The following is a 27,035-nucleotide window of genomic DNA, read 5'->3' as shown; positions in this document are numbered from 1 at the left end:
AGAATTAAAGGCTGCCGCTCTAATTTCAAAAAGCGACTCGCTGGCTGGCTTTGTTTTCATCTGAAAGCTGACTGCCATTGTTTGTGTGTCTGGCGCTACACGTTGTTCCGTTGTTTTTCATATTTGTCATGTTCAGTCAGCAACACGTCTTTTATGTAATCATCAGCGGTGGAAAAACATGTCACATCATTAGAAAAGGGCAGATAAAATGTTAACTTCTCTCATTATAAAACACACTGGAGGCAAGCTGAGCAACATGGCCTTCCTCTCAGTGGTGAAATATTTCTATCAGAGGCAGATTCATGCAGCTCCAAACCGATTACACTAACAATCCTCCATGCTCTCTCTTCATTAGATCATTTGCCCAGCCTTGTCCTGACTGGCCAATTTAAAAACAAAATCAGACTCACACAGACAATTTCATCCAATATAGGCTAATGCACAGAGAGGACACTGAAATCTGCCGAAGCTCATTGTTGAGCACTGTCTCATTCAGCTGATGAAAATATCATATGAAATGGCTCCACATCTACTACATTATGAACAAATACCGAGCCAAGGCCAGCATTTAGTACGCTGGTGTTGCTTTTTTGTTTTACAAAAGCCACACAAGTACCTCTGTTAATAGTGTGGTGCAATAGTTGAGTCACACTGGAAGTAAAAGCAGACATCTGTGCCCACTTCCAGGAGAACAAAACATAATTCTCGTGATTAATTCATGTCTTCAGGTATATCTGATGAGCATACAAATGCTGCATGTTGGGTGAAGTGCAGGTTTACGACTGATTTAGATTTAGATATCGTGACAAATTTGACTTGAGATGAGTCCTGACACCCAACTCTGCCAACAGGGCAATGCAATCACAGCTATGCAAATCACTTGCCATCAATCAAAATGGCCAACCTGTGGCTTCACTCAGCATGAATTACTTGCAGACAGGTAGTTAGGGCATGCAAATCACTGCTGAGTCAAACGGATTGATTTTTATAAATCAAAGAGAATCATGTACAGCGTACACCAAATAATAAATGCTGATCAGAAATGAACGGGAAATGATAAACGCAGAATATTATGGTCATTTTAGGGACATCAAACTTGACATAATAGGATTATCAAAATATCATTCTTGCATGGCATTGTGAAAAATAGGCGATGAAGCCGATGTCTGAGTTAATAAATGTTCTTGTAAATCTTTTAAGCTATAAAAAGACATTTTATCAACTGGCACGTATTAGTATGGAGCTTGTCAAAGAGAGAGTTGGACTAGGAATCATCATTTAAGATCGAAGCTGTTATTTCTTTTATTGCGTTAGTTAGAAACCACCCAGTTAAATCAACGCTCAAGTCAATGAATACTGAAAATAGGATCTCAGCACTCTGTAGTGGCTGTCTTGCTACAATCAATCACTGCCCTCTTTCTTTTTTTCTTCTTCTTCTTCTTCTCTTTTTCCATATTCTCGTACATGCTGTTAGACTATACAGACGGAATTTGATTTCCATCTTTGGGAGTGGAGGAGGAGATGAGCGGAGACTTGGCAGGAGTCAGAGAGCCACTTGAGAGCACTGAGACCTACATAGAATTAGAATCCTCTGGAATACACCCATGAGGTCACATTTACCATAACGAAGGTAAATCAAATGTTCAGCTGTCTTGATTGGAGAGAGAAACAGGCTAAGCAATGAACGGTTAGATAAATGATGGATAGATGGCAGATGGCACACACAAACCTGGGCCAGTTGTGAGCTTATCCCTGCCTAGAGGGCGAATAGACCATTACATAGTCTACGGCCTGCCAGACTAGATCAATCAATTACAAAAAAATAATGGAACGCTTAAAAAGAGTAAGATATTCATATGGATTTCATGTCTTGATTCTATGATGGCGCCCTTGACAAAAAAAAATCAGGTATAAATTATTTAATATATAGCGGGAATGCAATAAAAACAAAGAACATTGGGGGGGAAAAGCAATTTTCAGACCCAGGATTGTAGTGTTGACCCAATTCAGACACACCCGTACCTGTTGCATTCCGCCGTCAAACCATGCTGCTTACTGCTTCCGGACAAATGGAGGGAGACATGTATGGATGGAAAAACATAGGAGAAGACACAAAAGACACGTGGAAGTGAGATGAGCAAGACGGAATACGAGCATGGAATGCACACAAATGAGCACAAGGATGAATACAGGCACACAAAGGGGCACGGCGATGTGACTGAATGTAAATGTGGTGAAAGACACAAAATTCAACATGACAATCCAGCACATGGGCTGAGGATCTGATGAGATCTTTTTACAAGGAATAAACAGAGAGAAGAGGAATACATTTCTAAATTAACTCAGTGATTGACGTGTATTTATTATGTATTGATATTAAAGCAGAAAAAGAAAGAGCATAACAAGAGCCATTTGGAGTGAAGTAAATAAGAGCTACTGCAGCAAAATGTTCTGATGGCTACATTTCAGTTTCGCATAGTGCTCGCAAGTATCTTAAATGTCCCTAAAGACGCACATAAAATATGCACGGTTCAAAAATAACATCCATTGCCATTTAGGAAACCGCACTAACACAGACATTCAGACTGTCAAACAACAGTCATTCGCAAAGACGCAAGCAGCAAATTTATTTCCCTGTAGAGATTATTAAAGGTTTATTTTTTTCCCAAATTCTGATTCCAACAATTTCTTTCAACAGCGGTAAACTCTACCGAAGTGACGTGAATTCTTACCCTAAAATACACAAAAGTATATTCGCCCAGAAGAACATGCATGCATGGACACAACAAACACATAAAAATGCATTACTAGTAAAAGGAGATAGGACTAAAAAAACAAACAACAAAATAAATGTGTCAGTGAAAGTACTGGTGATCTGAAAAAGGAAGTGAGAAAAGGAGAGCTGAGATAGAGAGAGAGACAGGGAGGGAGGAAGACGGAGACACAGAGAGAGAGAGAAGCCATGAAAGGCAGCAGCACCTGGAGACGATGCCAAGACTTTAGGAGGTCTGGAAAAGGGACAGTGGAGAATGGAGGCAGATGAGAGGAGGATCAAAGACCAGGACGAGAGGATAAGCAGTGGGGATGCCAGTTCAAATTTAGGATTTATGAAAATGGCTTCATACCCTATCTATAGGTGATGAGTACTTCATCACTATTTAAAACTTCCAAGGTAAAGTAGCCAATTCTGCGTTCAACAATAATGTCGTGCTATATTTTTCTGGCGCGCTTCTCCAAAAAGGGCTATATTATGACAAAAAAAAAAAAAAAGTACTGCCAACTATGATATGCAAACCTGCTTAAACACCTTACATGTAAAATGATTCGCTTGATTTTGACAAGCACATTGCAATGTCTGCCTAAGTAGGGTGCCAACATAAAAAGACAAACAGTGTTAGTGACAAACACCGTGAATTCAGACAGGTTTTCTAGAAAATATGAGCATTTGGAACATTGTGAGGATACAGATGGACAGTGGAGAAGCGGATAATACGCTCCTATATAGACATTTTGACACCTGTGAAACTAGGTTGGGGTTTAAATCCATAGTAAAGCCAACAGGACTGCAAGTGCTGCCCCAGCAAAGGAGAAAGCTACCATCTTATTCACTTTAAAGATAGTAAATATCTGATACTCAAAACACAGCTTTTTGTCAGAAAAGATTATATCCTATAGCGTTTGAAAGCAAGTAATTCTCATCTGTGACACCCTCGTTCTTACTTGTCAGTCTTTCTGCTTACATGGACAAAAACTGCTGCTATTATTTTCTCTGAGAGAGAACTTATACTGTGCTTCCTTTAAAGCTTGCACACCATTTGCAAGGAAAAAAACATGCTCTTTTTTTGAGTTCAGGAAATGAATAGGAGTGATATATTTCAGTGATAGCCTTTTTTATTTTTGCATCTATATGCAGAGTCTCTGACGGGACTTCAGGGAGGGCGAGAACAGCCGTAAATACGCTAATGCTTAAGGAAGCCAATTGGCCTTTACCATATTCTAATGATCTGCTATCCAGATGAACTGCTACAAGGCAGTAATAGCATAAAGGATAAAATCTCCAGTTAGAAAGAACACTCACCACAATTAAGGCCATTTCACAGTTGCATTCATTTGTTTGACAGGTTTAAAGCCGCGGAATATCCAATGGGAGTGTGATCCATTATGTATTAATGAAAAAAAATCGAAGTGAATGCAAAGAAGGTTGCACAGACGGCAGCATAGTAAAGACCAAATATGGCATACAATGAACTTACAACACAGTGATGAGTACACTGACTGTGACTGCATTATAACATGACCTGCTGAAGCTAAAAAAAAAATGAGTAAGGAGGGTAAAGGAAGGAAAAAAGAGGGATGCCTTTTGACACCCAAGTTAAAATGTTAATCTGGTCTCGACCTTTCAGAACATATCTAAAGGGGATGAGAGCCAGCGGGGCCTCACACATGCACACACACAGATGCCTGCTGTAGTCAAATCTGGACCCGTAATTATGTTAACCTGCTACTCAGATATATTAATATGTGACCACAGATATAGTGAAAGCTGTGGGAGCTAGAAGGGGGCAGGAGGGAGAGGGAAAATAATAAGAGAGAAATGACTGACAGAGTGGAAGTTAAACAGGGGCTGGATGGAGAGAAAGAAAAAAAAAACACAGGGTAGGAGAGGAAGAAAGTGTTTGAGAAGGAGAGGAGAGGGAGCCAAGAGGGCCTCTTCTTCATTCATTACAGATAAGAGCAGTTATAGGTCAGCACGACACACACTTGCGCAGGACCGCACACGTGCCGTGGCGCACACTTGGCAAGAAACCCACACAGGATGCTCCCTCCACCTAAAGTCTGCATAACTTGTCACTGAATAGCGTATTGCTTTCATCTGGCTTCCACCCCTCCTTACAATGTACAGTAACAGCCTCCCTCTGTCATGCTTTCCTCAATTTTCCTTCCGCTTCATCTTTCCTCTCCCTCTTATCTTATATCCTTACATCCTTCATCTTGTCTCTTTTCTGTCTGAAGTTAAGTCCCTTCTCTCCTCTTTTTCTCCACCTTCCCTTTTCCCCCTTCATAGTTTCACACTTGCCTTTTTGATCTCTCCATTTTGTTTCCCAGCAAAAAAAAAAAAATCCTTTAAGGAGCGAGAGATGCAAAACTAAAAGCGATTGGGCCTTTGAGGTTGTCTCTTCTTAAGTTTGACACTTAAGCTGCTACTGGTCTTAAGATCTGTGGACACTGAAGTAGCAGATCCACGTTCACTTGTTCAGTTTAGTTTTCCATTTTTTTTTAATATATGGTGTCTGTAATTGCAGCAGCTGTCGATGTTTACCGGAGCTTATAAACTTTATTCTCCCTACTTCTTTTTTTTTTTTTTTGGTGGTAATTTTCCTTTGTCCTTAACGTGACAGCTTCTTCTCTACTTCCTCTCCGTCCTCACCTCCCTCCTCCTCCGCAGCCTCTTAACCTGCCTTGTTCCTTTATCCTCTTTGTCACTCTTTCTCCTGGCCTTCTTAAATTCTCATCTCTCCATTTTCTTGTCCCTTCCCATCTCCTTCTGTCCTTCTCCTTCCTTCTCCGGTGTACCCAGTGTCATTGTTCAGATAATTATTTATTAACGTGTTTATGTCACCATCGTCCCTGTCTGTCTGTCGCTGCCATCTGTGCCCAGTTAGGTGCCCGCCTCCCTGTGCCGTTATGCCCTGCCCGTGGGGGAGAAAGCCATACATGGGGGCACAGATCAGAGACTCCCACACAAACACATGCGCACGCTCTTTCTCCCTTTGTTCTTCTTTCTTAGATGCACAAACCCAACACACATACACACCCTCTGCTGACAGGCCCCACTCTCCCCTGCGCTGCCCCTGGGGCTAGGTGGGGTTAGCCGGGATGAGAGGCACGCAGCAGTAGCCGCCGCACTTCCCTTCTGGACTGTCCTGTTCTGTCCTGTTTGCTTAGTTCTTTTCTGTCAGCACTAAGTATCAGAGGTGGTGGGAGCAGTGGCGTTACCTTGATAAAGTTATTTAGAGGACGCGGGAAGAAAGCACAGTTAAGACATGTTGGAAAACTAATTATGGATCACCTGTGAATGTTTAATCAAGCTTCGAGGGCCGTACAAAGCGAGTTTAATGCAGCGTATTTGCTCTAAATAGCTTGTTAATTCTTCGACACAAGACGCCGTGTTGCCTTCATATTAACAAATCCTGATTTGGGCACATAAGGAGATTTTATTGAATACAACATATGGTGCAAAGATATAACATCCCAGTGTAACCTGAACCAAATACTGCAGGATTTAAGCATTTGACTGGCTGCCATCTTCACCGTGTTGCAATATTACAAAGAAGGGAGGAAGACAATGAGAGAAGAAAGAAAAGAGAGACAGAGAGAAACAGGGAAACAAGGAGAGGCAAGGGGACATAAAGATTGAGGGATGCAGTGAAAGCCTGTGGGACTGTGAGGGGATTGTGATCATGCATCCTGGTTCTCAATAAGTAAACAGAACAAATATTCTCCATCTCTTCCCCTCCTTCTCTGCTCTTCTCACAAGCCATTCCAAGTCTCCTGCCGTCCATTCCCTCAACATGATCTCTATCTGTTGGCTTCTTCACTTCTTGGCAGTCCCACTCTCTCATCTGCTCCGCTCCCCACGGCAGCTTTCTTACAGCCCCTCTTTTTTTTTTTTTTTGTTCCATTTCTCACTGCATTCCTTCAGCTCGCGCTTTTTTTCTCACCATCAGATTTTTTTTTTTTTTACATTTCAACTCTAACTAGTCTGCCCTGTCTTGCTTGTTGTGTCAGTCTGTATATGCATGAGTGTAACGTCCTCTCTGAATAGAACACTGGGAGGTAGGCTGCCAGAGGAGGTGGTCCTGGTGGCCTCTATCAAGAAGCAGAGAGGAGTGTGGGTACTTCCTCAGGGAGAGTACCTCATTAGCGTGAATGGTACACAGGAGAGCATGTAGAAACTGTGTGTATATGTGTCTGTTTGAGTGCCTCTGTCTATAATTAGGAGTCACAGTGAGTAGCGCTGTGGATCACAGTTAGATAAGTGCTCTGGCAGCTAGCCAGCATTGAAACTAGCCTCATGCATGCACACACACAAACACACCCCCACACACACGGCTCCCACTTCTGTGGTTCTTGCATGGCAGTGCAGTGCGGTTGTTTGGGATGGTTTGGCTTCAGTCTCCTCTCAAAAGTAGCACCTGCAGATGGCAGGGGCCAGTTGGATGTATCCAGTTTTACCTTGACAATATCTGTCTCTCGCTGGAAACCACATCCGCAGATGCACACACCCACACACCTGTACTATTTCATCTGCCTGTCTGAGGCAGGCAACAAGGGAGTCACAATGGGTACCCAAAATAGAGGATCAAAGATGTGGTACAGTCACATATGCATGCTCAAACACTGAAACACTCAGAACAGGGCATCACTTTTTGCCCTTTTTCAACTCCAGGACAACTTACAAACGTGCAAAACACACACACACACAAGCCTTCCCTCAGCATGCAACCTCCACATGGGTGAAGAAATCTTTTATCGCAGTGTGACTGCCACTGGGCAGGCTTGGATACCCACGCACACAGACACACACACACATACATACTGTACACTCTTTTTCTATCTCTTTCACTCTCTCTACCTGCTACCCACTCCCACTATGACATCAGTAGACCACCGGCACCATATACGCATACATTAACACAAATACTAACTTTGCTGGCTGACCAGTAAATGCAGATGTATGTTTTATAAGGCACTAAATCACACAGAGTCAGTGTATTTACAATTCTAATGAATTCACAAAAGCCCCGGTCCACCTGGAGACTCTTGTGCCGGGCCTTTATGGGGCACTGCAAAACACTTCATCCTAATGTCACAGTTTACGACTTTAGTCAGACTTTTAAGACTGTTGAATAGATATAGTGTCTGTGACATCATCTGCAGCTTTATTATGTCTAGGCTTCAGGTTTATCACTCAGCGGCATATTGTTATTTGTTTGGAGGATGAAAATTCAAATTTCTCGTAGCCTGAAAGGAGCTTTACATGGTGAGTGAGTGAAGCCCACCACAGAAGATTGCCCATGCAAAGATAGCCCCAAAACATATGCTTTTGCAGCGTAAGTGATTTCTTTGTGGGGATTGAAATATACCAATCTGCCTCCAAAAATAATATTAGAAGACATTTAATTAGCCATGGCTACGAAGGAAAATGACTGACTTTATGTTTCTAAAAAGTCAAAGTTCTTCTAGTCATACAAAAGGCATACAGATTGTGTCTTTTTTTTGGCACAAGCATCTAGTGGACATTATAAGAATTGCATCAAGAGGCGTTTCTGGCTTCAGCACTCAGTGGTTGCCACTTGGTTTCACCTTGCTAAATAAATGAGGTTTTGCTCATTAATGTTGTTTGCCCTGCAACAGGTCCAGAAGTGACTAATAATTCAACAGCACAGCATTACTGTCAGTCCTTGAGGAGTTTAATGAGCAAAAAGAATCACCAACACACATACATTAGCACACACACACAGACACACAAACATGATGAGGCATTTCTTGCAGCAAATCTGGATGTTTGTGTAAAAATAACTCAACTACACACACACAGACACACACACACACAGACAAACAAGCATACACTCATACATAGGCACGGAAGTGCGTAGGTGCCCTTGCGTAAATGAAGCAAACAAATGACACCCTAATGGCTCTTATTGTCTCTTTATGCTTTAACCTTCACACATAGGGATTATCTCCCTCAGAAGCACATGTGTGTGTACACACACCACCAAAATAGGTCCGTTGTAATTTATGGTTAACATTGGATGTGTCCGTATTGAGTAAAGACGTTTGTTCTTGTGTGCTTGTATTGTATGAACACCTGTGCTTATGACACCTTTGTGTGTGTATATGTTATGTAATGCGAGTGTGGCCAAGTGAAGGGTAGACGGGAGGATCAAGCCTGTCTGGGTAAGGTCACAGGTCACACAGGTCAAAAAAAGGCTAGAGTGCTGTGACAGGTGGCATTGCAAGTCTCAGTGCAATGACAAGCGGGGTTAAAGTTCACACATGAACAGGAAGAGGAAGGCTGGGACACTGCATTCACACGCTGGTGCTCTGAATCCTAAAGCATGCTCCACTACAGTCCAGTACAGTGCGGGTAGTAGGGCAGGGAATAGACATTAAAAAAAAAGTACAGGTTGTTTAGCTTTCTACCCCTGAGGCTTTTTGTCTTTGGGAAACTCCTGAACTCCACCACAACATAATATTTTCTGTGCAATGTTTCATACTACAGCAATAAAAATGCAAACTTTTCATGGTGTCTGCAGCCTGATAACACGAGCTCTCCTTTACTTTCAGAACTTGACTGTAAAATTACAGCACTCTCAAACCGGAATCCTTTTTTTTTTATTTTGCCAGAGAGTTGATAAATGTTTAGAAGTAAAAACACTTGAAGAAGAGAAGGGGAAAAATATGGTGGACTTTTAAAATCATAGCAACCACTTTGTGAACCTATTTGTGGTTGCCAAGTTGTTAGAAAGGCAGTGTCATTCTTAGCACTTTACAGTGCAAACAGCACCCAGTAAATACAATGTAGAATACTGCGACAAATTACACACTTTGATTCTTTCGAATGGGCTAAAATCTTGATTTGACATTTACGCACTTGACTGTCCTTTGAGCTTAGAGAGGTGGAATGTACTGAAAATTGTTCAATATCTAAAAGCATGTCATTTGTCAAGATCGCTGACTTATAGCAGAAATGATCTGCACCATCAAACTGCAATACAAAAGAAATTATCTGTACCACTGTCTTATGCTTCAGCAGAGATATTTTTTTCCCCTGTGACATAAACCACAGAAAATATTACATTGTCTTTTACAGTGACTTCCACGAGACACAGCTATTCTCTTACATTGACTTAAACCAGAAAAGTGATGATCTTGAAGTCAAGATCTTTCTGGGTCGCCATTCCTTCGGGTAGGATTAACTCAGGTACAATAGGCAGCATTCTTGTCTACATTACAGGACAAGGCAGTGCAGGTGGCATTCATTAAACACAAGGTCTCCATACCAGGACTTGATTTATACTTAAAAACGGCTCATCTTACGACCCACCATGATTTTACTTCACATAACCAGCATCAAGCCTCATATTTTACATCAGCAAATTTTTACGAGCACATTCCACTTAAACCAGTAATGAATACTCTCATATAGCTCAAGTGTTTAAAACCAAATTATTACTGGCGCCTAATGATCTCAAAAACATTCATCCATTCTGATTGTGGAAAACAAATGGCACAGGCACTGAATGAGCCGATTTGTGAAGTAAAACAATTGTAGTTCGGATTTTACTCAACCGAGAGCCGTGCAGATTAATCAAGCCTTAGTACCAAGACCCCCTGTTCTCCCATCTAGCACATCAAGGTAGACCACTACAAGACACAAGTCACGTCCAGTCAGGTGATATCAGAACAGAGACACTCACTCAGTTGTCTCCTTGACGACATTGTGGCGCTCCCGTGCGCCCTGACGCCCTGGAAACAAAAAACATGATGACATAAAAAGCAACCAATAAAAGAAAAAAAAAGAGGGGGGCGGAGACAAAAAAAGGAGGGATGTTGTTAGATCAGAACAAAAGTTCATATTTCACAGCAATCATAAATAAACCTCCAACACTGCCTGCCCCCTTATGATGAATTCACCAGTGACAGACTGTCATTTCTCATTAGGTGTAAATAATGTGAACAGGTCTGTGCAGACTGAGCAAATATAGTGTCATTGCAGCAAAGCAGAAGTTGAATGCTGCTCCCTTCTGTTAGACCGTGCCATGTCTTACACTGGCACTCAATCATTCATTCACTCATAGCTGCGCTACACGTGTACATCTGCTTCTTCGTATCAAAAGACGTAGCAATGTGCATCGACTCAGCGCTCGCCTCCTTTCTGTAATGCTGATGAAGTGCGCGAGGTGTTCTGCGTCAATGACACCGGTTTTGATGAGCGGAAGAAAAAATAGAGCTAGTGGGTGACACCACAGCAAAGTACAGCGTTTATAAATATGTTGGTTTGTTCTTCGTGTTCCCACACAGGGTTGTTCTGCGTGTACCCACACAGAGATGCGCTTGCCAAAATCTACAAATGTTATACCAATTCCACAACAATGTGCTTAGAAGCCATGAGACAAGGACACGATTTTTGGGCAACTGTTTAAACATGTAGGCACAATGCCCAAGTAACAGTATTTCCACGGTATTTTCCCACAGTTACCTACGCTATCCATATTAATGTTGTCCCAGCTGCCAGTGTTCTATTCCTATTAGTAGGAAATACTAAATTTGTAAATGCTGAAAATAAAAATGTATTAGGAAGTATGATTGGTAAACACAGCATGCTTTTTTTTAAGGTACCAGCAGAGATACAGTTTGTATATAAATTTACATTTAAATATTCATTTGCATTCTTGGAACTGTTAAATAATTTCCCTTGAGGAGTCCCATATGTTATGTGCATTTTGCTGATTGTGTATTAATGGGCTAGCATGTGGTAATGGCCCTTTAACCTTAATATAGGGGTCTGCTCAGGACCTGCAAGTGGATTATCTCAGTGTGTGGAGGCTCTGCAGTGGTAAAACCAATAATTACATGATCTTCTGCTGACAATACTTTTGCTTCTAAACAGGCCTTAATGGTGCTAGCAATGTGTTAGTCTTTTTATAGCTAATTTTACATAGTGTTGTCTATTCAACAGCTATTTAACATATTATTAAGACAAATGACTTAATATTCAGTAATAGAGCACACATACAATTAACTTATTGCGGCCTCATAGCAACAAGACTATATGACACTGTTGTTAAGGAATTCTTTCCATGTTATTTTTACACTTAGATACTGACTAGTTTCACTGCTTTGATTCTTTCAAATGCCACGACAACCAAAGGAACTTGTAAAGGTGGAACTACAGATATAAAATATGTGTGGATGGTATGTGACAAAGAGTCACCACAGAACTGTCCAGTAAACCGCTGAAACTACAGGCGATCCAGTGAAACAGCTTCACGCCGCTCAGTGCTCTTGTATCACACAGTTTCTCACATTATAAGATTAAACGAGAGGAGAGGAGAGGAGAGGAGAGGAGAGGAGAGGGTTAACAAGAGCTGACGAGCAACTGTAATACAGGATGAGCTGTGACAAGGAGGACCAAGGCAGGGTGAAAGAGTAACGGTAATAAAGGAGATGAGAGAGAGGGAGGGGATATGAACAGAGTGGCATACAGGTGAAAGGCTGATCATAAAAATAAGAATGAAGGAAGGCACCTTAAAAGGATATCAAGGAATGGAAGAGAGAGAGACAATGATGGAGGCAAAGAAGAGAAAACAGGAAGAGACAGCAAAAAAACACAATGGTAAAGAAGAAGGACACGGAGTCCAAAAGCAATAAGGACGATAGAGAAAGAGGAGAGATGGAGGTGAGAAGAGAGGGAACAGGTGGCAAGGAACAGAAACAGAGTAAGGAAAAGCAATATGAAGATGGAGAAAGAGATCAGAGCACAGAAAATAAATGTGCACAGAGAAAAGAAAAGGAAAAGCAGGGACAGTTTTTTTTATGGAGGAGCACAAAAGAGGAAGAAAAGGCGGATTAAGGATATCAAAATTTAGACAAGGAAGGGATGAAAGATGGAGGGACAAGAAGTCTAACGGACATAAAGAGAAGAATATATAAAAACTCTAAGTAGGGCAGAAATCTGCCTCTCTCATGCTCCTCCTCTTTCTCTCCATCTTCCTTTCTTATTTCTATCCCTAGCAGCACCATTACTCAGTAAGGACTAGGCTGTACAAAATGATCTAGTTTACAGGAATAGGAGTTGAAGACCTACATAGTCACAATCAGCGCTGGACCATCCATCTTCCTGCTTAAACTGGCACAGACGTGGAGAGCACTGATGACGCAGATTCATCTGATCGTATCTCACTTTACATATTGATTCAGGGTTCCCAGCCCCAGGGAGACACATGAAGATCAGCCTGCCGCTTTCATTAGGAGTCCTCTCTCTGAACAGGGGGGGTCAGCTGAACATGATCTGTGTCACCAACGTAGACCGTAATAATAGGCGGTCATCAGTAGAGGTATGCTTGACTGAACGCTTCTTTTCTACCAGGCTCACTGGATCAATAACTCCGGACAAAAACGTCCCCGGAACAAAGGCAAAGAAAAAGAATCGATGGCTTCCCTGGTTTAGTTTGTACAAGCGTTGGGACAATCATTTCCCACATGGCTGAAAGGCGACATGAGTTAGCAAGTGACATACTGCGACTGACTAGGACTCACCTTAACAGAGGCTAAACTCAAATCTGTAACACGCTTTTGTTGAAAGTTATGGATATATTGCTTCTGCTGATCAGCAAATAAAGATCTTGTAGCATGTCTGTGAAGATTCTCAGTCATCCAGGTCATGGTTATTCTCGTGGATTAATCGTAGTTCTGACTGACTATAGGGAGTTCCATTTATCCTTAAGGATCCATTAACACCTGCGTTTCAGTTTACGGTTTCGGTTAACGAGGGGGGAGGAGCAATAGACCCCCAATTGAAGCCGAAACTCAGGGTTTCTCAGGGTTACTTAAGGATATAAGTATCTGGAACTCCCAACTAGTCAGTCAGAACTGATGAAGCCTCTTGGATGAGAGGTGGAACGTCTTCAAGAAACTCAAGCAAGTCCAGTTGCTAGGATTAATCCAAGATCTTGTAGGTAATTTATAGGAGTTTGTGATGCACATGATGCTTCTGTATTGTATATTTCTTAACGTGTCGATTGTATTCCAAAATAAAAGACCAATGATGACCGAATCAGAAAGACTGACTGTAGTTTGAAAAACAGAAAAACAAATGTCCAACCCACCCATGCTATACAGCTTCATGCATTAGTTTAAATAAAATGATGAGTAGTGCCTAAATGAGGCTGGTCCCACTCCATTTAAACTGTACAAGAGTCTATATGTGCTGGTTTCTCTGATAGATTTGTTTTCTCTGAGACAACTTTGAAGGGCTGACCCCCACGGGCAGGAAGTGTCAGCAGAGTAAACTCGCCCTTTGCTTCGAGATTTCCATCTCAACCTCATGCTTCAGGGTAGCACAAGGACATATCTGAATATCTATTTCTGTTTTAGCTGCCCGGCCTTGACATCAGCTGTCAGGGGCTTTTGGTTATTCAACTTATCTAATTATAACTAAATATTTATTTGGCACCTCAGCGAGTAGCCCTTGAATTTAGAAGGAACTGAAAAATCTGCTATTTTAAACAAGGACTGGTTCCAAAACGAAGTATATCCCATAAAAAATAAAGCAGTTTATTGCTAAAGTCTCAATTATGTCAATAACGTTTCTGAATAACTCAAAAAATTAATACTTATTCATGTTTAATAATGGCTGTCAGGAAAGATGAGATATGCATTTTACCATTCAAATAAAAATATATATATATTTTCTCATTGTTCATGTCAAATACCTCAACAAGTCCAAACAGAGGATTCCTCTCCACATTAAATTCCACCGCATACCTCAGTAAACATCTTCAGAGACAGAAAAACAGAATGAGAGGAGGAAAAAAAAAGGGAAGAATCTGCCTGATCTACTTAAATGTTTCTCTATTCAAGTGTAATAGCCCACAAACAGACAATAAACGACCCACAACTATCTCTCCGCTCTCTTATTCTCTTCAGAAGCTACTAAGGAGAGAGGGGTGGGTAGGAAGCAAAGAAGGGGGGGAACAAAAAAAAGAGGCAGAAAGAGGAGACAAAAAAAATAAAGTTGCGCAAATCTACTGAGAATAGAGAACGACAGAGGAAGAGAGCGAGAAAGACAGAGTGAGAAAGGGAGCGTGAGTGAGCTAACCATCAAGAGCTTTTGATTCCCCCCATAAAATGCTCCTTTTAAGAATGCCCATGAAATTAGCTCGCTGAAAGAAAGCAATCTCAATCGATTCAATCCCCTCTAAAAAAACTTTCAAACAGCCACCATACCTCCAGCTCTTAAGAGTCTCTGCGGGACATAAAATAGCTCCTCGTCTTTTCTCTCTAACCTCCCTCTTTTTATACTCTTTCTCAGTTTCCCTTTCACCTTACCTGCCAACTCTACATTGGCACATTCGCAGAAGGAAAAAATCTTTAAGTGCAGAATTTAAAAAAAAAAAAAATGGGGTCAGTCCACACTTTTCATTTTGTGTTTGACTCACATACGCTGCCACTTGTCAGCTCTTAGGGGGGATATCTGGGTCTTCTTTCCCTTTTGACAAGGTCCCAGAATACCATTTGTAGTACCATTGTTCAGTACCTGAAAACAGTTCTATGTGACCTACACAGGGTCAAAATGACAAAGACTACATTGCAAAATATTCTTCGAAAGTGTTATTTACTGCAATACCTGAGGAAACCAGTGGTTGCAGCATAACATATCTTCTGATAGACGCTTTTTATTTACATTAGAGGGTTGAACTTTCTTATGGTTGTTGATGAAACTCACAAAGTTTAACTGTTCAGTTGCTGAGGTCCGACTTTTGTCTTTACTTTCTTTATGCGAGAAGTAAGAGCAGCTTTGGTTCCATGTACAGACGATCACGAGGACAGGACTGACATCTGGTAGATTGAGAGTTGTAGTTTTTTTTCTCACTGTACTGCATTTAAAACAGGTTTATCTACATAAATCGAGGAAAGAAAATATTGTAAGAGGACGGGAGAATAAAGGCTGCATGATAAATGCTAAATGTCCCATTATTCATGACAGCTTTGACAAAACAGTTAATTTTTCAGGTATTCAATTCAATTTCCAAACTACAGCTGTAGAAACAAGATGTCACCGAAGCTGTAATTTAATTGGGACTCAAAATTAATGCAAACAATCATCTGAAAGAGCGACGTGTCATATTATTGAGGAATGAGGCATACGCTACGGCTAGCCAAGTGACTTTTCCTTTTCTTGACCTTCCTGGAACTAAGCGAGACATAAGTATTAAAGTAGAATAAAAAGGAAACTTTGTCCCACAGAAACACAACTTCAGGCTAACTTTTCTAAGAGTGTGGGGGCCAGGAGCTGTCCCTGGGACAGAGTGTCCGGCGCAGGGAAACCAGGGCAGGAGAATCCCTGATGAATTCCTGAAGCCCCGGAAACCTGGGAGAGGAGAGGAGAGGAGAGAGGAGAGGAGAGGAGAGGAGAGGAGAGGAGAGGAGAGGAGAAGGAGAGGAGAGGAGTTCTCAAAGCTAACTTCTCCACTTCCAGAGACCCGGCAACCAAAAGCAGGTGGAAGAGAAGGAGCAGGACAACAGAGTGAGGAGCAGTAAGAGGACGTTCCAGAAAAGAAGGAGAGTGAGGCGGAGAGAGGGAGGATGAGTGAGATGGTCGACCCCGTGAAGTGGTGGAAGCAGTAGAAATAGCTGCCCCACTTGTAGACACACTTTTTGTTGCTAGCCGACTGTCCTCGATGCACTGGGGTAGGTAACCTATATAAGCTTGCTCCATGCCGTAGCATCTCCCACACACTCGCAAACATACATGAACACACACTCAACCTCTATCACTCTCTTTCATACACACATGCACGCACACGTTGGGGTGGGGAGGGGGGCGGAAATCAGGCCGCACATGCTGTAAGCTACTGCTGAGTTAAGTCACCTGTGCTGCTAGCCTAGCTTGCTAGCGGGCAGCCAGCTGCTCCTCTAATTAAGGGCCCATCTACTCAAGGGGCCTGAGCATATGGAGGACTCTATAGCTAGGTAATAGTCTTATAATAGATAGCAAAACCATACGCCTGAGTACTGGCCAGACTTCCTAAAGTTGGCTTTTCTGCATTAGGAAGATAAGGCCAGACACTATGCAGTAAAAGAGGCTGAAAACACTAAAATAACTCCTAAATACCACCAGAACAGCAATGAACATGTTCAAAAGATATATATATATTATTGCCCTGCTCCTGAACATCACTGTTTTCCACCTGCAGAGCAGATGAGATACTTAGCAGTACTTCTTGAATTCAAATGATTATCTGCCAGTTAATCAAACCACTTCACCTCACGGAGGTGATATAATTGAGTGAATCTTTTGAGATTAAATCTCACTTCATAAGAACAAAGACAGAGCATCTTTTTTCACTGCAGGTGGTCCTGGTGAGGCAAATCAAGACGACTGTCGGAAATTAGTAATGAAATAATTAAAAGCAATTAAAATGTCAGAAAAAATATACTACGACTGAGGGTATTAAACAGCTTAAAATTCTCTGACATCTTAACGTACAGTCCATTCTCTTCAGACAAAAACATCGGACAAACAGTAAGTAAAACAGCACTTTCTTCTAAATTCATGCCCTGTTAATGGTATGACCACACTGATGTGCAAATTATACCACAGGAGGCATGACGACACGTAAGCACGACACAAAAACAACCACAATAATGTCTGAATTATACAGTTGGAGGCAAAAACTAAACCTATTTGACTGAAGATACTTTGACACTTTCAACAGCGTTTTATTGACTTTGCTGTCCAAGGCCAGGACTAATGGCTGCTTCACAAACAAACACACACACACTCACATAGGCAGACACATGGGCAGGGACAAACACATGGACATGCATACAAATTTGCACACCAACGCAAACGGCACAGCCCAAACCCTCGCTTGCTTCAACTTCCATTAATAACATATATGCCATTACATATGGCCATTTAAGGCGGCATTATTAGAAATGCATTAGTCAATGACGGCAAACGGAGCGCGACGCAGACACGCAGTAACAGTGTGCATGTTATTGCGATGGATGTATAAGAAAGTAAAGCGGAGAAAATGAAAGGAAAAAAATTCACCGGTAGGATAAAATTATAGGATTCACAGCTGTAACTTCATGCAAATGTAGCAGCAAAGTGATATTTTTCCACAGGCACAGTGAGGTCCTGCATTGCCTGCACCCGTTTTGGTGACTCATTGTGCATCACAGAAGAAACAAAGTAGGGGGAGTGTCCCTAGCAATCCCGCACTAGACGGCAATTTTGGTGTCAAGATTCACTGCATTTCTTGGTGCCTGTGTGGATCTAGTCTAGAGTGCATTGTGTGAAGTGCAACTAGATCTGTGCTTGTTTTTTTATTATTATTTGGTGAACATGTGACTGACACAGAACTTTATATTAAAATACATGCTTTCAACAATAGGCACATCTACTGCAGGATCATGACTCCACATAGCTTTCATTTCTAGTAATGGAGACAAAAGCTAAAACAAGTTTCATACGCATCCATTCATCTGTTTAATTGCCTTAACTGTTATGTGAGAGTGACGTGTTTTATGTGTATGTCCATAACATGAGTGGCAAAGTACAAATACGCTATCAGACCCACTGTGAATGCATAATTCGGGCCATGTTCTGCCACCACCTAGATGTTGCACAAGTTTCGCCCATCAAACTGGTCTGCTGCAGTTCAATATTCTGCACAGGCTTTGAGATCATGGAGTAAATATCATGACAGGCTGGGGAGGCAAAGCTTCGTACTTCATTATAAAGTGGTAGAGCAGAATCATAACTGTTCATTTAACTGTGTTGGCTGCTTTTATAGCTATAGGTGACTCTCCTCAGTATTCTGTACTCCACTCCACAGATGTCAGTACATTATGTTATGGAGTGGCATGACTGTAACTGACTCCAACACATTAACTGATAGTATGTATAACTATAGTTTGTCGCACACATTTGTGAAAGAGCATTTTCTCCTACCACTTGCAACTGGTTTCCACCCTCTGCAATTGTAAATAACAGTAAAACTTGAATCATCATCATCAGTGTACCAATAACCAAACAATACATAACTCTGTACTTCAGCTTTACAGATTCTGTGGAGGTAGAGAAACACTGCTGCTCATGCAAACCTTTATTTCTTTTATGTCTCAATAATGCATTCGTGTTGAACTTGACATTGCATGAGTAAACTCAAACATTATCGTTTGTGTGTGTGTGTGGGTAAATCAATGTGTCAGTGTGGATACCGTGCACCCACTCACTCACACAATTGCAAAGCGTTCCCTCTTTATCAATGTTTCTTGCCAACTTTACACACAGGAGGATTAAAGGTAGAAAAGAACCTTTGGAGAAGAAGAGGGGACGAAGAAAAGTTTTTTAAAAGATAGAAAAGAGAGACAAAGAAACAGACCCCAAAACTCTGCTCCTGTTTCCGTTACAGGCAGCCATTTTTAGACAGTCATCCATTAAGTCTGCTGCGTTCCCATACTGTCAGCTCCCAGTGAAGCCAAAGAGGCCATGTCAGCTGAGGGCATTAGGCAGGCAGGCAGGTAGGAAGCAGCACAGCTCTCTCTGAGAATGTGGGAATTGGAGGAAGAAGGGGAGGAGCTGGTAGTGGACTATAATATGACTGTCACTGCAGCAAAACATCTTTAGAAAGAGTAAGATGGATTAGAGTTTTAGCTCAACTTGAAAAGATGCTCTTAAAGAGATGGAACAGGGAGGAAGGAAGGGCGGAGAGAAGGCTGCTGTGGCTCAGCATAAAACGTATTATCACCGGACAGGATAACAAAGTAGAGAAACACAAAAGGAAGAAGCTTGCAGGGAAGATTTTTGTTAAAACTGAGCCTCATTTAGGGATAAGAAATCCGGGTCAGGTATCCTAGATTGTAGTGCATAATGCACTGTCTGAGAGTTTGAGGCCGACAGAGCGAGAAAGAGAGACTGGGCGTGCTGTCTGTGAGTATCTCACCTCTGGCCCCATGTGTTCTGTCTGTGTTGTGCGGTCAGTCATTTGGCAGTCTTTCATCTTCAGGGCAGCTTTGGCACTCTCCTGCATACAAAACAAACACACACACACATCAGCCGTGTCCAAAATTTCATACACACACACACACACACACAGACACAAAAAAACATCAAATACAAATAAATGAGAACAACTACTCTCCCAGCAGACTTGCGCATTGCCTCCACTCGTAACACTTGGTACAGCTGGCTTCCATGTTTAGCTACGTATTAAAAGAAAACAAAAAAAACTGCAACTGTACAGAGCCTCAGCCACTTCTTCCCACAGGCTGCCCCTTCTGGAAACCCAAGAAATCATAAAACTGGGCTGGTTCGCAGGACAACTTTTCTATCGGCAAACGTTGGAGCAGGGACCCCCCGCAAAATGTACCAGTAGAGAAAAATTCATAAAAAAAGTGACAGCTAGTGCTGGCCGGTCTGCTAGAAGGGTCCTTCTAGGCGAAAATTAATAGGTTTCTTCTGGCAGATTTACAGATGGAAGTGTAGAGAGAAAAGCATCGGCCGTTTCCTTCAAATCTCAGCACTTGTACCTTGACCAAGAACCTGTCGACTGCCATGTATGTGATTATTTTGAAAAAGCAGGTCCTCTGAATGTGAAGAACCCACTCTATTTCCACCAGGAGCATTTTATGACAATGTCACTAATCATCCTGACATGCTCGCCCTACACTGCTTATGAGCTGAGGAACAGAACGGGGTTGAAAGTTGCGGTGGCTATGAAATATTGAGAAATTCATTAACCTTGATTAAAATTAATCAAGCAAATTAGGACATGGTGTAACGATGGGTTTATGGTAAAGAGAGTGAAAGAGGAGTAATTTACGTTACAGCTCAAACATATACTTGTCCTCTTTAAACACAGCACAAGTGAGTTAAAAATCTGTTTTCATTAATCACGTCAATCACCACACGAGAAACAAGAGAGGCTCTCTGCTGCTAAATGTTGCAGTTGGAGCACGGTCCTTCAACAAAATGCGCCAGCAGAGAGGGGAGAAAACTCATAAAAAGTGACAGGTAGTGATGGCCAGCCAGCTAGCAGGTCCTTCTAGGAGATAATTAATAGGTTTTCACTGGCAGATTTACAGAAGGAGGCAGAGCGAGGAGAGCATTGGCTATGAGCTGCCCTTTCCTTCAAATGCTGCACTTTAACTTAGCTGTAGCAGGCAAGGTTTCTCTTTTCGACTCACAGACAAGTATACACCCTCGCCAATGTTCACACGCACAACATGCTCCCAAAACTGCATCACTTCATAAATTTGAAGCAATGCCAATGCCCTGTGTTCCAAGGGCATATGGTGCAGATAAAAATAAGGTTAGGCTGTGACTGCAGCACAGCAAGGATACGGCCTAGTATTAGACAATTTATTAATATACACACAGACAGATATATGCAGACTTTTCCCCGTAAAAATACACAAGCCGTATACAGTGTGTCTGGAAATCAAATCCAGCTGGTGGCAGGAGCCAGAACATCTCTGTCAGAGACAAGTGCCAAACAGAGGAATACACACACAGTCAAGGGGAGGATCAGCATTTGTGTGTATGTGTACACGCACAGGCAATTGCATCCCCTAACCTCAGAATGATGGATCCATGTGTGATGTGGTGAGGGGAAAAAAAAAAACTCTCCTTGTCAGCGTATGAGCAAAAAAGACAGAAGAAAAAAAGCGTATAGGAGAAATAACAGACAAACCTGGAGGCTTGATTAATAACTCAGGAATCCGATGACAGCCAACAATGATTTGATACTCCTGACGTGTACAGCGTGCGTATTCAAAGTGTGATAGAGAATAGCTAAATCCTCTGTGATTAGTCCTCTATTGTTGTCCAATGACTCAACACTGTATTAACCGGGTGAAATGATCCTTCTTTAACATTCATTCAAAATTTTACACATGCTGCATATACTCACAAACCTGCAGATTAAAATCGTACGGAAAATGCATTTACTCCTGCGTGAAGTCATGTTAAATACGAGTGTCTTGTTGGATTAGGAAACATAATTATAAGTACATTGTGTCTTTCTATAGAAAAAAACAAAACAAACAAACTAAGAAATGAATGTGCTCATGGTGGAGAGCCAGTGGACGGGAAGGTCAGAAGGTACTGACACACAAACTAACGTCACTGGTTTTGGTATTTCATAGGCTGCATTAAACGAGTGTCGCTAATATTTGCCATATTTGTGTTGTGTGTACACTTTATTTGATTTGTGTGCAGCACATTCAGATTATTAGACATACCCACGTCTAGTCTGTACCTGTGAGACTGCCAGGTTTATCTTGTCTTCAGCTGTGTTAATGTAATTTTCAAATGCATCTAATCCATTCATTTAACACAAGGTCTTACCTTTAGTCTCAAAGAAAGTTTACAATTCTATTTTATAAGTTAAATCACTGGGCTGCAAGGTGGCTTGACCACTGTTGCCTCACAGCAAGAAGGTCACCGGTTCTCATTCTGGGTGAGGACACCCGGGATCTTTCTGCGTGGAGTTTGCATGTTCTCCCTGTGCAGTGTGGGTTCTCTCCGGGTTCTCCGGCTTCCTCCCACAGTCCAAAAACATGTTGAGGTTAATTAGTGATTCTAAATTGTCTGTAGGTGTGAATGTGAGTGTGCTTGGTTGTCTGTCTCTAAGTGTAGCCCTGTGATAGACTGGTGACCTGTCCAGGTGAATAAGATATACTGCACAATGAAGTAAAATTTTAGTCCAGATGTAAAAAAAAACCCTAACAGCAGCCTATAACCTGCCACTTTATGTTTATATGTTAGCGATACATTCAGCGGCCGCACCTGTCAGAGAGGTAATAAATGAACTGTACGTTTATATGACTGAGGTTTCCATTAACAGAACACCCTTTGAAAATCACGATAATTACCCATCTCTGCAACAGATAAAAAATGAAAGAAACCTCTTGTTGAAGGGAGACAGTTGGTGAATAAGTGTGCCCACCATCAGCTATTTTTGACACTCCTTGGATCAGACCAATAAAGTAATATTACTCTGACACTGCTATAGCACCATTTGTGTTTAAATCAGTCGTTTTGTGCACCTGCCAAAGCACTTATCAGATTTCCAGACACAGTTAGGTGAAATAAATTCTGCTTAAAAACCTTCTTGATCATGACACTATAATCTTTTATTGCCATGGTTAAATACTACGATCTTAAAAACTTTTAACTGTCTCACTTAGAGGTGCTCAATTTCAAACGTTACATCTAATTCTATTTCTATGCGAAAAGAAATGTACACTACAGATGTACATTATTACAAGCTGTTCCATGTGTTTGTTAAAAAAAGAACTGCAAGAAATGATTTAAAACAAAGATGTAGTTATTATGATGTGCATCTAGTCTTAAAAATATATGACGCCATGTGTATGTAGTCAATCCTGCATTTTGTTTTTAGTCTATGAAGAAAAGAACTCACTATTTAACTTAAATTGTAATTGATTTCAACTCAGGACAGTAGACAACTTCTTTAAAGGATAAATGTTTTCTAATATCACATTTCAGCTGTATGGGTCAGACTCAATCCATTTTAATAATACACATTTATTAAGTTATTTAGGTCCAATGTTTGTTCATAAACATTGAGAATGAAAAGGGATGAATGTAGATTTAAATTCCATAAAAAGCCCAAATTATTTTCCCACAGAGATGTCCTCCCATAGAGATTTAACAATAGGAGAAGAATGAAACTAATGCATAGGAAGCAATGTGAAACTTACATTTTCTACGTAATACAAAGACCTCAGTATTAAATTTGCTCAAAATTGAAGATATGATGTGGAGCGTAAGAAGCTGTTTTAGTGTGTGAGTGTAAATACGCTACTTTGACTGTCAACATGAATTTCAGAGACAGAGATTACCGTTACATGTGCTGCCTACCTGCCAGCGCGTCTGCAAATTTGCTCAATTTTTGGTATTAATTCCACATTAGTTGCACACGGGACTGAATACAAGCCACTGATAAAGAGAAGAGCAGAGTATATTTGCTGCTGACAAGAAGACGGAGACAGAGAGGGGATGAGGGATGAGAGGAGAGACCGAAAAAAAAAAAAATTTAGAAGCAAGTGCCAGAAAGTGATCAAACAAACAGATGCCTCATGAGACTCAAGTCAGTGGGTTGGACTGGCATCTCGCACCACACCGCTGTAACACTGGCACATTATTCTGCTCGGGGTTGGCACACTGTCAGCATTGCATTACTTTGATAGAACAGGTGACAAATTATAGACGCGTAAATGACAAATGATGGAAATTGTAGCCGTATGGAGCATTTCTGGAGATGATGCGACAATCAAGCTTCCAAAACGTTAGAAGAAAAAAAAAACACTGACAAAACAATGTCGTTTGCACCTGATTCTCTATACTCCATTGTTATGGTTTAGATATTCCAATTATCCCAACATGAAAACAACGCCTTGCTTCCCATCGTTATCTACAAAGGCAATTTTTAAAAGAAATTAGGACTTGCCAGAAGTTCTGCTGTGACATTAGGCTGGCACAAACAAGGATTGTATACTCATACGATAAAGAAAAACAGGCTTTGTGCTGCCACGCCATCAGATACTGATGTTGTGACTTCATGTCAACGAACAAAAACCGTTCTCGTGTTTACCTCCTCCATTTTAACACGGCCGGTCACTCTGCCCTCTGCAGTACGCAGTCTCGCATAGCAGAACATCACAAGTAGAGGAAAAACTGACAAATCTACTTTAACAAAAGTTTCACTTTCCAGTTCTTTGAAATGTTTTTTTAACCTCTCTGAAAAGAGAGATTTTTATGTCTTAAAAGGGAATGCTTCAAAGGCAATTAGTCTTTAATTTATATCCTTAAAACAAATAATTTAAAAACATTCAAGCTGTTTTAATTATTAATTTCAAAGTTCAGAAAAACAGAGACTAACTGAAAGAAACTGTGACAGAGATAAAAATAGATGTGAAAACCTTCCACTTCTCAATGTCTCAACTTTGAGTTGCTTCTCTTATTAGTTGAAAAGACTTTAGAATAATTTGAAGAAAAAAAAAAGTGCTTTACTGGTTTAAGTTATACTTCCCACAACTGTGAAACCTCTGTGCTAATCACTAACAACAGTCAGGCATCCAGCAGTGGCATCATAGTTCATTTCTTATGTCAGCAAGTCAAAGTGAATTTGTCCTTTATTTAGTATCAATCAAAAAGCCTCTGCAGGGTGCCGCTATAGCTCACCTGGTTGAGCTGGTGGCCCTTGTGCAGGGCTACAGTCCCAATGTGGAGGTCATGGGTTCGAATCCCGCTCATGACCCTTTCCCACATGTCCTCCCCCCATTCTTCTTCCCTACTTTCCTGTCTCTCTCTCACTAACACTATCCAATAAAGGCACAAAGGCCAAAAAAATAACTAAAAAAAAAAAAAAAAATCCTGTGCAAAGAAATTCATGAAAAATGCTGACAACGTTTTGTATTGCATTTATATTAGACCCAAAGCCACCCGAGCGTGTGTCATGTATGTTTAGTGAGTGAATCCTACCAGTTCACTCTGGAGTCTGAGAATCAGCTCATCTTTCTCCCTCAGCTGTTGCAGCAAGACTTCTTCTCTACTGGGATCCTAAAGACAAGAAACAAGACACCATGTTAAACATTACTCAGGATACAGCAGACAGCAGTGATTTATCTACGGTGCCATATCCTCACAAAAGCGTTACATGGAACCGAAAAGGATAACAACATACAAAGACGCTTGTGAATTTGTTGTTTTCCATCAATGTCTGTTTGCAAGTGTTTTATGTGTATTTATGAGTGTATTTGTTGCTGGTCTTGCTCTGCTGTGTGTATGTGTGGTAAAGTTGTCATGTGGCGCTGCAGGACTGGGATCTCTTCTCCTCTCCACATCTCTGTGATAAACTTGTTGTGTCCTATTGCAGCACCCCAGAGCACACAGCACTTTCATATGACCTTGTGTTTTCAGGGGGCATTGCTGTAGGGGAGATGGAGAGGAGCCACAGAGACAGAGGACCAGGAGAATAATAATACTAATAAAAATAACTTTATTCTTGTGGCACCTTTCACAACAAGTTGCAAAATGCTTCGGGGCAAACGAAATTATTCCAAAAATGTCATTCATTAAAACATGTTTAGTGGTTATGATTATAATTGCGAGGCAATCGTTATTTGACTTGTTTGTCTCATTTATCCACTGCAAAAATTAATTGTTTTTGTCACGTAAAATTGGACATGAATTCTGTTTACTCGCGAAAACAGCTAAAAGGTAAGTCTGCCAAGCTCATTTTCACTGCCAGAGTTCTCTGAAGCTTAGTCATCTGTCGACCCTTCCTGGACAGCCAACAGGGAGCTTCCAGAGGGTGGCTCATGGGGGAGAGGGGTCAGACAAGAGAAATCAGACCTAGCAGTCTTCACCTGCTTCATTCTAAAACAGACAGGTGTGTAAAATGTGGACAAAGAGCGACAAAGAGAGAACAAGAGGAAAGGAATGAGAGAGCGAACAACTGAGCGATAAGATGGTGCGAATAAGACGACAGGCAGACAGTCATTACCTCTTCAAGGACATAAAAGCAGAAGAGGAAAAGAGGGGCAAGATACCAGGAGGAAAATGAGGAGGAAACGTGAGGAAAAAGGGGGACAGTGATAGAGAGAAGGAGAGGACAGAGAGGGCCTGAGGCTGAGCATGATGGTCTGAAACCGTGGGGAGCCATCTAGCTAAAGGACACACAGAGAGTCAGAGGGAGACCACGGGGAACCATATAGCTACAACACCGTCCTTTAAATGACCTCTCGGATGCAAAAAACAGACAGCTAGCTGGACACTTTTTCCTCAAGTCACATCAAAATTCAGAAAAGTAAAAGTGTAACCAGTAGTGTACAGGGGTACAGAGAACCCCAGAGATGTTGTGGCTGAAATATAAATTCTTCTGTGAATATCTGTGAATGTGTGTGAGGGAAAGGACTGCTGACCAGTGGATTCTATTTCCTGACCTGAGCCCATCGGACATAAGCGATTAGGACTCTAGCGTAATCTGTTGGCATGTAGCTTACATAGTGTTTAGAATTTAGCACTGGATACTGGATGTTTTGGGCTGATAGTGATATTAGGGAGTAAGAAACTGTGATATCTATGGGCCGATGTTGTTATATATATTAAACTTATGTACACAAAGCTTGACTCCACATAGTCTGACTCACCAGATGTAGACTGTGGGTATAAGCCTGCCTTTATCTGTGCATTTCATGCT

The 27,035-nt window shown here is 41.3% G+C and overlaps 1 protein-coding gene across 1 annotated transcript in view; it reads right to left on the bottom strand.

Moving 5' to 3' along the window:
* The window catches only part of ccser1 (coiled-coil serine-rich protein 1), a 124,572-nt gene that overhangs the window by 36,037 nt on the left and 61,500 nt on the right, over window positions 1–27,035 (bottom strand). Inside the window, exons 9-10 of the mRNA XM_008286309.1 lie at window positions 25,316–25,393; window positions 19,749–19,829 (exon numbers count right to left, since the gene is read on the bottom strand). Coding sequence (XP_008284531.1) covers window positions 19,749–19,829; window positions 25,316–25,393 — 159 coding nt within the window. The remainder of the gene's footprint in view (window positions 1–19,748; window positions 19,830–25,315; window positions 25,394–27,035) is intronic.

This window comes from Stegastes partitus, unplaced genomic scaffold (genome assembly GCF_000690725.1).
Source record: "Stegastes partitus isolate 25-593 unplaced genomic scaffold, Stegastes_partitus-1.0.2 Scaffold448, whole genome shotgun sequence".
Lineage (NCBI taxonomy): Eukaryota > Metazoa > Chordata > Actinopteri > Pomacentridae > Stegastes > Stegastes partitus.
This window is presented reverse-complemented; position numbering and strand designations above follow the sequence as displayed.